This window comes from Vulpes vulpes, chromosome 10 (assembly GCF_048418805.1).
Source record: "Vulpes vulpes isolate BD-2025 chromosome 10, VulVul3, whole genome shotgun sequence".
Taxonomy (NCBI): Eukaryota; Metazoa; Chordata; class Mammalia; order Carnivora; family Canidae; genus Vulpes; species Vulpes vulpes.
The window spans coordinates 48,405,075-48,420,716 of record NC_132789.1 but is presented as its reverse complement, the minus strand read 5'-3'; the positions used below and the strand labels follow the sequence as shown (position 1 = coordinate 48,420,716).

At 35.4% G+C, this 15,642-nt stretch overlaps 1 protein-coding gene and 1 pseudogene across 5 annotated transcripts in view; both read right to left on the bottom strand.

Annotated features, from left to right (window-relative positions):
* FAF1 (Fas associated factor 1) overlaps positions 1–15,642 on the bottom strand; it is a 461,294-nt gene that overhangs the window by 138,482 nt on the left and 307,170 nt on the right. For all 5 annotated transcript variants that reach the window (XM_025991860.2, XM_025991862.2, XM_025991861.2 and 2 more), the window contains 4 exons: positions 10,059–10,154; positions 2,662–2,788; positions 1,632–1,695; positions 554–635 (listed from right to left, as the gene is read on the bottom strand). In XM_025991860.2, coding sequence (XP_025847645.2) covers positions 554–635; positions 1,632–1,695; positions 2,662–2,788; positions 10,059–10,154 — 369 coding nt within the window. The remainder of the gene's footprint in view (positions 1–553; positions 636–1,631; positions 1,696–2,661; positions 2,789–10,058; positions 10,155–15,642) is intronic.
* LOC112914924 (uncharacterized) lies at positions 10,538–11,239 on the bottom strand (annotated as a pseudogene).

Below are 15,642 nucleotides of genomic sequence, written 5' to 3'. Positions count from 1 at the left end.
GGTCTCTGCTACTGGGTCAACATATAAACAAAGTGATCACTTCGAATCTTCTTGGTGAAAATGGACCTTCTGAATTCTTGCTATAAATGCCAATCTATTTGACTTCAAGATCACAATGCCCATTTCTATATTTTTGCTGTTGAAAGTGACTTTTGAGATAAAAATATTGCAGTTATTAAATATATCCTATTAGCTGGAATCATTTTGGGAAAAGACTGAAAGACAAATCCTTTACCAAGACCCTGTCAATCAGGTAACTGAAAAGAACATACTCATGTAGCCTAGTCCCTTCTAAGCATGTCTACTTTTTGTTCCCCTATAAAAAACTCCTGTTTCAGAGTCTGACAGGGCCATCTATAAGGGCCAGCAACACCCTATTATACTATTGCTCCTCTGAAATGGGCATCTTGGTGAAGATTAGGCTGGTAGATGAACCACAAACAAAATCAAGTCTTCAATCTGAAAAAACCAGAAAACATTAAGCATTGCCTAAGGCCTGGTGGTAAACCTATGGGATGCACTTTTTAATCAGAAAAGATAAAACTGCACTTACATCTCTGGCTTTCACATAGAAGGCCTCTTGAAAAGCAGCTTCTAATGAGCCAATAAAAAATACAGGATGGCAGTCACCATATCTATAAGAAAAATTATGTCTATTAATTTAAATACATTTCAAATTGCCTCAAAGTTTCACAAGTCTAATTAGCATCTTTTAAGTAAATGTTGGGACTAATGCCTCTTAAGTACAAACCAAACATCAAACATTCTTTTAAAGGTTTGGGAATGAGCTTCATTAGTTCATAGAGTTCTTCTTGGCCTATATTGATAATATTAGAATATTGTAATTTTAAGAACATCTAGCAAATGGACTTATTAATAAGTGCTACAAAACACCATACCATTTATAAGTAGCAATTCCTGGTTATCTACTTTCCTAAGATTTTCCTTACAGTAAACTTAACTTTTCATTTTATTAGTTTATTTATTCTGGAAGTCTAACAGAGAGGGAAAAAATTACATCTTTTGCAAAGTTTCCAAATTATATTACATTGGAAACCAGAACTAAAGAGAAATATCATTTACAAAACAAAAATTTAGGGTTAAAAATTTAAATCTTCTTTACTTAAACACCTTATAAGAATCTCTAATGCATACAAAACATTTCAATTAGACTCTTAAGAATAACAGTTCAAAAACAAAAATTAAAAGAAAAAATTCACTTATATTTAAAATTTTAAAATTATTTTTATATTTAATATTTTAAAGGATATTTTACTTATCCTAGAATATACCAAAAATTAGCATCCTATAACCTAGTCCCTTTCGGAATATGGGGACTCATAAATTATATATTGATATATATTATTAATATATTAATTAGTATCCATTTATTTTATTTCTATAAAGATATAGAGATAAGATGAATACATCTCTGAAGTGGCATAAATGGCTTACTAGTTATCCAACATTGAATAGTATGTGTTAAACTACCAGGACTATATAAACTGATAAATGTATCCTTTGAATACTTTACAGAGAAATTAAAGACAATCTATGATTAAAATTGCCCCATAAAAATTACAGTAGCATTAAAAAACATCAGTTTTATGTAGTTAATGTCCTAACCCTACCTTGAAGAAAACTCTGCTGTAAATTGTAATAAGGCATCTCCTTCATTTTCTGCGTTTTCTGGCACTAAAAAACAAACAAAAGAAAAAACAAAAACAAAAAAAACAAAACAAATAGACACAAAAAACAAACCACATAACATCTAATCCCACATATAAGAAATATATTTAATCAATAAAGAGAAAATAAAATTAAATTTTAACTTCTGTGATATATTTGAGGAGACATTTTAACTTGATATACATTAGAAGATCACATAAAACCTTAAAAAAGAACCTTGAAAAAATTCCAAGCTCATAATTTTTGGAAAGCCAACTGACACAATCCGGCTAAGCATTTCAAATGTGTCAGTAATCAATTAGGATTCCAGTGTTTTCTTAAAATGACATCTTGTGATTAAATTATATAAGAAAGGATCTCAAATTCTTTTAACAATCTTATTTATAAGGAAGATGGTCAATTTTAAGTAAATATCACATCTGTTTGTGCCCAAGGGAGTTCCCTGATTTCACTGAGTAAATGAGCCATTTAAGGATTTATTTTAATGGTAATTTTGCATATAGTACCACTTGTGATTATATATCATGTAAAGTTAAAAAGAAGGGGATGGCACATTTAGTTTACCATTTTTTTCCTTCCAAAGGTGGGACCAGTGAATGGAAAAATGATATTATTCTTAAAACTGATATCTCCACTAAGATGTGGGGGAAAAAGTACAGTCATAGAAGATATAGTTGTTATCCACCTCAAGGTTTAAAGTAAAGAAACTCATAATAATTACATATGTGAAACATAAGTTACTCATTCCCTTGCATTTTTAATGAATTTTACATAAGCATTGGGAATTGTTGAGCTTAATAAAACCAAAACTAAAGAGGCTGTGGTTCTAATGAATAATGTGTCTACTTGTTATATTTTCTCTCTTCAAACCTGGAAAGTCAGTAAGAGATTTTTAAGTTCATTGTTCTTCATAAGTTTCTGCAGTAGGAAGTAGAATTATAGTGCTAGACCCAAAGATCTATTAATACTCACTCATTGGAGATTTTCTCAGGGCAGAAGATGCCATGCCGAATACTTCTCCATCATCCACTCCAAATTCGGAAGCATCTTCAAAATCATCTCCATCGCTATCACTAACCATATGAACATCGGTGCTTTGCTAGTTAAGAAAAGTCCTGATTAGTTTTATATTGACTTTAGGAAATCAAATTCCAAAATATAAGTTTTCTAATCACAACGGGATATAAGTATTATAATAATTTTATTAAATAAGAATCCATTTGCTAGAGTAAATTTTTCATTTTAAGGCTTATGTATGGGGATCGCTGAGTGCCTCAGCGGTTTAGCACCTGCCTTCGGCCCAGGGCGTGATCCTGGAGACCCAGGATCGAGTCCCACATCAGGCTCTCTGCATGGAGCCTGCTTCTCCCTCTGCCTGTGTCTCCGCTTCTCTCTCTCTCTCTCTCTCATGAATAAATAAATTTTAAAAAATCTTAAAAAAAAAAGAAATTAAGGCTTATGTATATTTCTAAACTTGCTGTGATAATCCTAAACCAGGTTGGAACCTGAAGGAAAATGAAGAATGCTTACAAACTCAATGAAGACAGCGATTTTTGTCTGTCTTATCCCCAGAAATTGTATACAATTAAGTGCTCATAAATGTGGAGATGGTTATAATCAGAGAGGTCAAAGACAAAGCAAGCTATAAGAGTCTTTTAAAAGCTCACAGTAATCTCTATTTCAAACTTGCCACATCCTTACTGCAAGGGTTCTCAAATTTTTCATTAGTGGAATATGGTACACTATTCTGAGTGTTATTGGAGATAATATGAAATATACTATATAAAAAGCTCTTTGTAAAGTGCAGGCTATTAAATATGAGAAGTGCTTCTATCCAATAAATATTTGTTGAGAATTTACTACATGCTGGGCACTGATAAACATGTTCTGTTTAGGGATGCCTGGGTGGCTCAGTGGTTGAGCATCTGCCTTTGGCTCAGGGCAGTCCCGGGATCGAGTCCCATAATGGGCTCTTTGCATGGAGCTTGCTTCTCTTGTCTCTGCCTCTCTCTGTGTCTCTCATGAATAAATAAATAAAGTCTTGAAAAACAATAACAAAACATATTCTGTTTATTTTGTTTTCAGCAACATCAGTTGAGATTTAAAGTATTACAATTAAAAACACCAGCTTCAAAATATGAACTAAGCTGCTAATCTCTAGGTAAGAATGGAATTTCAAAAATACTGAGATCTAAAACATCCAAACTGTGAATACTGACAAATATTTATGCCTTGGATGAGAAGGGGGTCCCAGCAAGATATCTGGCTAAATGCCTATCTGTACTATGTTCAATACATAAAGACTGTTTGATAAATGAAATTTCTATCTTTTAAAATACAGCATTATGTACTTAAGCTACGAAAACGGGGAAACTATTTGATTCTGGCCTATGAAGAAGAGCCTACCTTAGAGATAAATATTTGCCAGAAAAGCATTAAGAGAAACTTAGGGAAAAAAAAAGAGAGAGAGAGAGAGAGAGAGAGAGAAACTTAGAATCAAAGACTCCTAAAACTTGGCTAAAGGGATGTTAGAGGTTGGCTAGTCATAAAATCATAGAGTTTTAAACCAGAAGGGATTTTAAAGATCTTCTTATCAATGGTTTTCAAATTTCTTTTCACAGGGTTACTGCTTTCCCATGGCCCCAAGGCAAAATATTATGTAAAATTACAATAGACATGTGCATAAAATAGACAAACTAAGGCCACTCTAGTTGATGCAGGGAGAGGGAGTCTAATGTTCCTGAGCTTGGCCTTTTCTTTCTCATATCTCTTTGATAGTTGGGTACTTCAGAAAGGTCTCAGGACACTATGGAACAATTTTTAAATCTACTGACCTAGCAAGTCTTAACAGCTCCAAATGAAGAAGCCAAGATATTTACTCCATTTGACTCAGCTTAGCATTTCCTCTTTGGGTATAACCAAGCACTGATGCCCAGAATTGCAACATTTTCCCTCTTATCTGAAAGTCTTCCTATTGGTTTGAGTAGAGAAGATAACAAAAAAATACTTATTGGATGAGTAAAAATGAATGGTCCTTGCCCTAAGCAGTCTATCTGCTATTCTGACTACACCACTATATCTTACAGACACCTTGTTTCTATTTATGATCCTAATCTAAGTGTTTTGCTTTGTAGGGCACAGTGCTCCTCCTAGTTTCAGCAACTTAACAGCTTAAAAATTCAAAAGCCCCTTCTTATTTCAAAGTAGTAAGGGAGCCTCCTCTACAAAACAACACATTTATTAGGATCACTTCTGTGCTTGAATTCCCTCTGTGTTTCAGGCATGCGTATATCTGGAGCATGAAGTTCCCTGAACCTTGAGGCTCAGTTTCTTGAACAGGTAAGGTGCAGGATCTAAGAGGTACACTATATGCTCTTGTAGGATACTTAGCCAGGTTCACAGGCTGGTGGAAAGAAACAAAAGTCCAGTATGATGAACCTTGTCACGTTTTCTATCAGCTAAGTTCTCATCTCAGCCTTCATTGGTCTTGCCTAACACTCACTTTTCCCTTCAAGAGGCATCAGGTTAAAAGAAGGGTTGGAAGACAGACATCTTTTTTTCTCACTCTTTTGCCTTACTCCTTCATATTGAAACTCCTCCTAATCCAGTCTTCCATCAAATAATAGCCCCTTTCCATAACAAAATAATTTCATACTATACTAGGATAGTGATTTTAATCTGTGCCTATGTAACCAATTATTAATTTTGTCTTCATAAAGTGTAGAATTCCCAAGTCTCTTAAGATCCGGAAAGCAAAATCCTACAACACCTTCAAAGGGAGTTATCTAAAGAGCCAATTTTGTTGAAAAAGTATATTTCAAATATGAATTATTGAAGTATCTGCAAGAATGAGCTACTTAATTATGTATAAGGAACTCCCAATCTCTTCACATTTTCTTATCAGCCATCTAACAGGTTAGGGAAGCTTTTTCTAAAAAATGAGATAAACAATCATTTTTTCATTAGTGTTTGCTGATGAGAATATATAATCTCTTGGTTCAGCCAGGGCAGCCTTAAAACTCTTTGAATCCAGAGAATTTATTTATTCAGAATTTGAAAAACAGCTAAAAAAATTCATGATTCTATTTTGGCTGTTTATTGGTATTCATTTATTCCCATTATCATTTAACAAACATTTACAAACCCCTAGTAAATGCCACATTGCCTGGAAAGATATAGTCTATACTTTCTTAAGGTGCACTCTATAATATTTATATATACACACACATATATGATAAATAAATAAAATTATAATACCTAGTGATAAGTGTTATGACAGGTAAGTTTCAAGGAGAGTATTTAATGCACAGGGAATGGGAAAAATCAGAGGAAACTTCCTAGAGGAGGGAGAACCAAACTGTTTGAGACAAAATTTAGACTCCTTATATACTTGGCACTAAGGCAAGCTTGTAAGTGAAGCAGATGTTCCTTTCACCAATTATATCAAAGCACCAGGTTAAAAGCTAGGGATACAGAGATAAAACATGGTTCAGGCTTTCATGAAATTTCCACTCTAAAGGAAGACATAAAAATATCCTTATTTGAATAGTCAAAAGGAAAGGGTGACAAAAATCACAATGTATCATTTGCGAGTTTCAAAGAATAGCAGGTCTCTCAGTGATTAAAATGAGCAGTTTTTGGCTTGGGTTGACATTGATCACTAATATGGATGAGAAAATAGGTTTCTGGGGGGAGATATGGTAAGTTCAATTTTGTGCAGAGTTAGTCTGCAGTGGGCCTTCAAATGGAAATGTTCAGAAGTAACCCAATTACCATTTAGTTTGTCTCACCAAGTTTTAAAAACTGAAATACAGATTTTTGGCAATTATCCATGTTCAATTTCATTTTATTAGGTATAAGATCCTTTGCTCTGTTCACAATCATATTCCTGGTACTTAGATCAGTACTAGGCATAGAGGGGCATGCAATCAGAATATACTGAATGAAAACTGAATGAATCTTTTCTGCCACTTAAATCAAAACCTAGGTATCATTCTAATCTCTTCCTTTTCTCTCCTCCCACAAATCCTATCAGTCACCAGGTCTACTGATTTTACCTCCAAAATACTTCTTGAACCCATATCCTTCTCTAGTTTTACAAATGATGTCCTAGTTGGACATCCCATTATCCTTTAATTGAGCTAGAATAACAGATTCATATTTGATTTCTCTGCTTCCAATCTTGTTTCCCTTACATCTAGCCTCCACACAGCAGCCAAAGCTGTCTTCTCTGAACTGCGTATTTGGGGAAAGAAAATCATTTCTCACTTACAAGCCTTCTATGGCTGCCCAGAATTCAAGTTCCCAACTTGACCTGTAAGACCTATTCACCTTCAATCTTATCTCTTATGTTTGTCTCCCACTTTATTTGCATAAACACCAACCTACAGTCATCTCTGTGTATATTGCATCAGATCATGTTGTTTCCTTTGAATGAAATACTATTTCCATGTTTCTTCATTTGGTTGACTATGCCTCATTCTTTATAATTTGATTTGGATAAAAATTCCTCTAGTCTTTCTTCCCCCTCCTCCTCCCTCAACTTGTTCCTCATCCTCTTCCTCCTCCCCTTCTTCTTTTCTTTAAAAAATATTTACGCACCAATATTTATTTTGTGGCTAGTATATGCCAGGTACTACACTAGGTGTTAGGGCTACAGAGATACATAAGGCAGATATAGCTTTTGCTTGCAAACATTCTTGAATGTTATGCCTCCAACCCCCACCTTTGTGCTCCCATAGTATCTTGTGCTTGCCTCGATTTTTTCACTATATAATGTAAAATTACCAGGTATATTCATCTGACTAGCACACAGTGAACATTCAAAAGATGTTTCCTTAACTGAAGTTATTAACTAACTAACTAGCGTTTATTACATTTGAAGTTTTTTTTTTTATTCTTGGGGTACTCCCCCCTCTTCCACTATCAACTGAGGAGTTGACAATTCTCAAGAGGCCTGGGTCCATGGGTCCTTACTCTGTCCCACCCAGGCAGCTAGAAAAAGAAGAGGAAGGTATTTAGCTAGGTACTGAGATATGGAAAGATCATTAAAAGGGGGCTGGGGAGTAAGGGAAGGCTGGGAAAGTAAGAAAAAAAGGTGAATTATTAAAAAAATGTAGTTGCAGGACCAGAAGGAAGATGTAAGAACCAAAATTCCCCTAGGTAGAGGACACATAACTATAAGCCATAAAATTCAAAGCTTAAATTTAACTACTGGTCTCAAAAGTCTTCTTCCTAACTTGAGGCTTAAGACAATCAATAGAAAAATGGTAATTGTCCTGAAACCTGAAATCATGTAGAAGGGTTAAAACTGGAAAAAAAGCAGAACCACTGGGTGGAAGCTACAAGGACACATGTTCCAGTTTAATATATGAAAGATATCAAGACCTATAGCTGTTCAACAATTGGAACTGGTTGCCTTGTTACAGGAAATCAAATATAGGAATATTTTGAGAGGATATTTGAGTGAGGTCTTTCAGCATACAGACTGTGGTCCTAATGACAGGTACCTAGAAGACATTAAATGTTTAAATGAACAAGGGACGAATAGCTAGAAGAGTGGAAATAAAATTTTAAAAATCCCTTCCAGTTTGGATAATTCTATGACAGCATAAAAGCCTGAGTCACCCTTGTCCATTTCTCACCAGTCCCCTGAAAAGGTGATTTTTACAGTCAGTCAGGGAAGGAAAAATAATGGTTTCATTCCAAAAGTCATATTTTAAGATGCTCCCAAGACTGTTGCTCTTTTAGTTTATCAAAGCCTCACTAACCCCACTCTACTTTGACTAACCTAAAGAATGTGCTGCCTCATAAACACTATTTCTTATTGTATGACACTGACTTTTTTTCCTTTTTCTTTTTTTTTTTCCTGACAGGACACATGTAATAGTGAGAGTGAGAGAAGGAAATAAAATGAAGTGAAACAGGTATATGTCATCTTTCAAAGGAAAGAGCTAAAAATTTTGGGTGGAGCAAGTTGGCCACCATTTAACATAGTGGATTTATCCGTAAGAGGGTTGAAGCATAACTACTTTAGTATTAAAAACATACCACGCACTAGAAAGAAATATTTCAATAAATTATTTCTGGTAATTTCTGCCATTAGTGACTCTCAGTATCATGTTTCCTTTCATGAGGATTAGTGAGATAAAATGCCAAATAAAATGGTGTGGGTTCCTTAAAGGAAATTAACATTTTTAGAGGCCCAAGAAAACACTTACAGTAATATTTGTAGCAGGAGAAAACCCTTCTTTCTATGTGGATTTCTAAGATATGTTAAAAACCAGAGTTGCAGATTTTCATTTTCACAGGATGATCATGGACCAGAATGTGACTTATGTAGTCTCACTTTTATTTCACATATTTGAGTGATATAAATATATATTCAGAGGATGGCTAGAAGTCCTGTAGCAGCTTCCATAATGAATGTCCCAAATACACATTTTAAACAAAAATTCGCAACCATATTTTGTATAGAACGTAAATGGGAAAAATTTTCTTGGATTAGCCCAACCTTTTGAATATTTGGATCATCCTTTAGCCTGAAAAACACTGAGATAAATAACGTTTTTCTGTGCTATTTAGTTATGACCTTTCTGACATGTGCTTTTTTTTAAGTCACAGTGATGACTTTTCTTAGCACATAGTAGGAGCTCAATAAATGTTTTTTAAACAGATAAATTATAATATCCAAGCTATCTTTCCCATTCCCTTATAATCAAAGGCATAGTTAGACACAAAGTGTTATTTGTAGCGATGGAAAAGATATCGCCTTTTAACTTTGTTCAGACCACAAAGACACATACAGGTACATCCCATACACAGACATGTTCAATCTCATCTTCCCCCTCTTCTCTATTCCTATAGCACTCTATGTGCTATCACTGCTCTTATTACATTTTGCCATTATTATTAGTTTACTTGTCTATCATCTTTGACTTTGAGCACTTTGGTAGATACATTGTTATTCATCCTTGTTACTTAGTATCAAGCACAATACCTGGCTAATAGACTGCGCTCCAACTCAATGAGTTAAAGAACCTTCAGGATCGGTCTTAATAAATGTACTCAACTATAGAGTAGGCAACGAAGAAAATCCTTTTGTCAACCTGTCAATTCTAAGTAAAATTCATTTCTATCAATCCACCTGAATTTGGTCTGTTGAAACATGAAACTTAGAGACCAAGAAGGAGCACATTAGCAATAAACTCGCATGAAAAGTTTCTGCCTTCAAGAATTTACTGAGATTTTATTCACGCTACATTAACTTTATCTATTCATTGCTGTGGCAGATAAAAAAAGAATAGGAAATGGGCAGGTAGTGGAAGACAGGCCTTCTATTCACCAGAAAGCTTGGCAAACAGGCTTACCTCTTCAGACTGCTCCCGGGTCTGCAAAGGTGAAGATCTTCTGCCCACTGTAAGTCGATGGCAGGGATAAGATAGCCCTGATTCAGCAAGACACATCTGCAAAAAGAATCCACCATTTGCAAACAAAATGAGGCCAGGTCTCACAAAAGACCCTTTTGATATTTTCTAGATTTTTTTTTTTTTAAGATTTTATTTATGTGAGAGAAAGAGAGACAGTATGAGCAGGGGCAGAGAGAAGCTGACTCCCTGCTGAGCAGGGTACCAGCCTGGTGCTGTGTTCCATCCCAGGATGCTAGGATTATGACCTGAACCAAAGATGCTTAACTGACTGATCCACCCAGCTGCCCCTTTATAAAATAAAACTTTTATTAAGTTTTAATTTATAGTTCTTTATTCTAGTTAGGAATATCTTAAACATGTCAAATAAAAATCCACATTTTCAAACCACAAGATGTTAATACATTCAACAAAAATTTATATTATCTTATTGCTGTGAATTTATAGAGTAATAATCCAGGTCCATTTTGATTAGATGATTGAAATAACCTTCCTAGGTTAAACTTTCTAGACATCACAAATCCCTTATAATAATGTAAACGAAATAACTTTTCTCTAAAAGGTGAACTTGAAAACTTCACTCTTTCAGGACTTGCACTTCTTTATGGACTTCCTGATGGGGAATGATTTCTTTTTGTAGATAGAGATCTGAACTTTGATTCTTGGCAGTGAAACAGACCTGGATCTTGACCTTGACCTTGATGGAGATCTTTATCCTTTTATAGAACCAGACCTAGATCCTCCGTGTGAAGCTGATTTTGTTGGTCGAGGAGATCCTGATCTTGACCTCTCTCCCTGCTCCTGCTACATGAGTGTGAGTATCGCCTACCTCTGGATCTTAAATATGATCTAGACTGTAACCTGCTTCCCCTCTGCTGACAATCATAAGCATGATGTCCTTTTTTGCCACACTTCTCACTGGGACCAAATGAACGTTGGGCAAGTGATCTATTTTCAAAATCAGATCTCCAAAGCATGCCTGTTGGTAATTCAACTCTCATTCTGGAACCACAAGTCACCTTCCCATCCAGGTCTTGCACTGCATCTTCTGCATGTGTTGGATCTTCAAATTCCACAAAGGGAAATTCTGGAGGATTTTTCACAATCCACACAGGTTTTTTTTTTTTTGTTTGTTTGTTTTTTATTATTTATGATAGTCACACAGAGAGAGAGAGAGAGGCAGAGACATAGGCAGAGGGAGAAGCAGGCTCCATGCACCAGGAGCCCGACGTGGGATTCGATCCCGGGTCTCCAGGATCGCACCCTGGGCCAAAGGCAGGCGCTAAACCGCTGCGCCACCCAGGGTTCCCCACAATCCACACAGTTTTTAAAGGACCGTAATAACTGAAAGCCCTTTTTAACTCTCTTCTGCTGACACCAGTTCCCAGATTACCAACATATACCTTGGTTTTCTCCTCCATACCACCTATAAGGTGATATGATGTCTGGCTTGCTCACAGTGCCCAGGGAGTAAGTAATACAAAGGCTGTAACACCAACTCAGTTGCCAATGTCCTGGCAGCCGTTTTTATTTTAATTCCAGCATAGTCAATATATACAGCATTATATTAGTTTCAGGTGTACAATATGGTAATTCAACAAGTCCACACATCACCCAGTGCTTATCATAAGTGCACTCCTTAATCCCCATCACCTATTTCACCCATCCCCCTAGTCCACCTCCCCTCTGATAACCATCAGTTTGTTCTCTATTGTTAAAAGTCTGTTTCTTGGTTTGTCTATTTTCTTCCTTTGCTCACTTGCTTCTAAAATTCCACATATGAGTGAAATCATATGGTATGTCTTTCAGTGACTGACTTATTTCATTTAGTATATATCCTCTAGCTCCATCTATATTGTAAAGCAAATGGCAAGATTTCATTTTTTTAGGACTGAATAATAATTATATATTTAATAGTTATATATATATATTTCATCTATATATGAAATAGTTATAAACCTCTTCTTTACCCATTCATCAGTTGATGGACACTTGGGTTACTTCCATAATTTGGCTATTGTAAATAATGCTGCTGTAAACATTGGGATGCACGTATCCCTTCGAATTAGTATTTCTGTATTCTTTGGGCAAATACCCCATAGTGCAATTGCTGGATGGCAGTTTTAAGTTTTTGAGGGAATTTCATACTGTTTTCCAGACTAGCTGCAGCAGTTTGCATTCCCACCAAGAGTGCAAGAGTTCCCTTTCTCCACATCCTCACCAACACTTGTTTCTTGTGTTTTAGATTTTAGTCATTCTGACAGGTGTGAGATAATATATCATTGTGGTTTTCGTTTGCATTTCCCTGTGATGAGTGATGTTGAGCATCTTTTCAGGTGTCTCGGTGATCCGCATGTCTTCTTTGGAGAAATGTCTGTTCATGACTTCAGTCCATTTTTTAGTTGGATAATCTGTTTTGGGGTGTTGAGTTGTATTAAGTTCTTTAAATATTTTGAATACTAACCCTTTATTGGATATGTCATTTGCAAATATCTTATCCCCTTCAGTAGGCTGCTTTTTAATTTTGTTGATTATCTCCTTTGCTGTGGAGAAGCTTTTTATTTTGATGTAGTCCCAATAGTTTATTTTTAGTCAAGGTTATTTTTCATAAGACAAAAGACTAGTGCTCCAGGAAACTGTAAGAGGCCTAAAATAAAGCTAATCATGTATATCTCCACACCCTCACCTACCACCAGTGTGTCTGTTACTTTTCCAATTAGAATAATACTTCAGCTTATGAATTCCCAGGACAGTACTCTAATAAATCTTTTTTGGAGGGTACCCTAGAGTAGTGTTTGCTGAAGGCATTAAAAAGAAAAGTTTCTACAGATGGTAACAATGTCATTTATGATTTAATAATATTAATACATAATATCAGATTCTTACAGCTTATTAATCTATAATATATGTAAAACACCTAGCACAGTATCTGGCACACAAACATTGAGCTAATTCAGTTAATTTTTATTACCATTATGATATAAAATATTACCCAAAGAATCTGCTTAGTTTAGCCAACACAATTAAGGCCAAATATATTTACTCCTACAGAAGTTTTTAGTGGGTCAGATATTAAATAACTAATTTGAGGTTTAAATTAAATTTGGGAAAATGTGAGCAAATATGAGTACATGTCACTTTTGTCTACCTAGAGGAATTAAAACAATATTAAATAGCCAAAAGAGGGTGTTTTTCTTTGGTGTTCATGAAATGACACACTTGTGTATTTAATGTAATGATGATATCAAGTTTCTTTTATTATTATTAGAAATAAAATAGGTTTTCCATTAGCACACTGAAAACATTCACTGGCAACTTGTGGGGAAGTGTGAATTAAACTGATTTATGAGGAAGCCCAAATTTCTGTAAATTCACAGATACTAACCAAGGACACAACAGTGGGTTGGTCATAACTACAATTCAAAAATGTTATAATCAAGCTAATTACCTGAAGACAAATATAGGAATGAAAAATGCAAATGCCACAGATACACAGGTATCTTCAATCATGTGATATGTGTGCTATCATATAGATTATAATGATAAAAATCATTTGCTTTTGATTATTTTTCCTTTATTCTGGTTAGAGGTTTTTAATTTTTTCTTTAAATTGGGGTAAAGTGGGATCCCTGGGTGGCGCAGCCGTTTAGTGCCTGCCTTTGGCCCGGGGCGTGATCCTGGAGACCCGGGATCGAATCCCACGTCAGGCTCCTGGTGCATGGAGTCTGCTTCTCCCTCTGCCTGTGTCTCTGCCTCTCTCTCTCTGTGTGACTATCATAAATAAATAAAAATTAAAAAAAATAAATTGGGGTAAAGTACGCATACCTTTGCTATTTTAATAATTTTATCTTATTTATGTTTTAAAGTAATCTCTATGTCCAGTGTAGGACTCAAACTCAGCACCCTGTAATCAAGAGTCCCATGCTCTACTGACTGAGCCAGCCAGGTGCAAAACTGCACCACGTCAGTCATATTTATTAACATTTGTCACAACTGGCTCAATTTATTTTATTTCAGTACAAACAAAAACAATGGAATATTACTCAGCCATTAGAAACGACAAATACCCACCATTTGCTTCAATGTGGATGGAACTGGAGGGTATTATGCTGAGTGAAGTAAGTCAATCGGAGAAGGACAAACATTATATGTTCTCATTCATTTGGGGAATATAAATAATAGTGAAAGGGAATATAAGGGAAAGGAGAAGAAATGTGTAGGAAATATCAGAAAGGGAGACAGAACATAAAGACTCCTAACTCTGGGAAACGAACTGGGGTGGTGGAAGGGGAGGAGGGTGGAGGGTGGGGGTGACTGGGTGATGGGCACTGAGGGGAGCACTTGATGGGATGAGCACTGGGTGTTATTCTGTATGTTGGTAAATTGAACACCAATAAAAAATAAATTTATTAAAAAAAATACCATTACATTAAAAAAAAAGCTAATTTAGATAAGAAGCACAGGCTAAATTTCAAGTCATGTTACTTTCACAATATTTTTCATTAAAAAGTCTTCCTCCCCCACCCTAAAATCCTCTGGTAACGAAACAATAATGATGGTAAATGTCACTGATAGTGAGAAGCAGTTTAGGGTAACGGAAAGGGACTTGGATGAGGAGCCAGAGAAATCTCAATTCTCAAGTATTGCCCAACCTTCAGAACTTGGGGAAGTCATTTCTCTATTCTAAGCCAGAATTTTCCATTTATTGAGGCGAGTAATCCCTGCCTTAACTACCTCAATGGACTTTTCAAAGGGTTAAAAGTATTAAAAGTAAGTAAAAGCTGGCTTCGAAACTGTACTGAACAGGTACAAGACCTGTTGTCATTCCAATGATCATTATTTTTAGGACCTGGGAAGAAAAAAATGGGCTTGTCTCCATAATAAGAGGAAACTGAATCACTATATACCCAGTGTGGATTAAATAGTAGTCTATCCTAAAGGAACATATATACCAATCAGAGAGACAAAAGATGCACATAGGAACAGGCACAGAAAAAGGAATACAAGGGAGTAAAGATGGGGCTCTATCTCCACCAGGCAGTCTCTGTAGGGCTTTTCCCTTTTCCCTTGGAAGGGAAAAGTTACTCAGAGAGTGATTTCAATAATTTAGGGCTAAAGTAAATGTTTGATGGGACTCATAACCTAAATTTACACAAAAGATGTGAAGTCAGAAGGCTGAGGATCCAGGGTGGCTGAATCATTCAATTGTCCAATGACTATGGGCAAAATCACTTAGAATTTCTGTATTTCAGTCTTATTTAGAGAGAGAATGGTGTAATAGAACCTGTACTCAATTCACAAAATAGGGTAATACAATCTGTTCTTTCTCACAGAGTTGGTATGAACATCCAGTGAGATTGAGATAATGTATATGAAACCAAATGGTTATATAATTGAAAAGGATCAATACTATCATTTGGGTATTTATTTTGCAAGGAAATGGAAAAAAAGATTAAGGTTGCAGGTCTGTTTGACTTTATAGTTGAAAAATGTTACCTTAAAAAATTTAGATTTGCATACATTATGT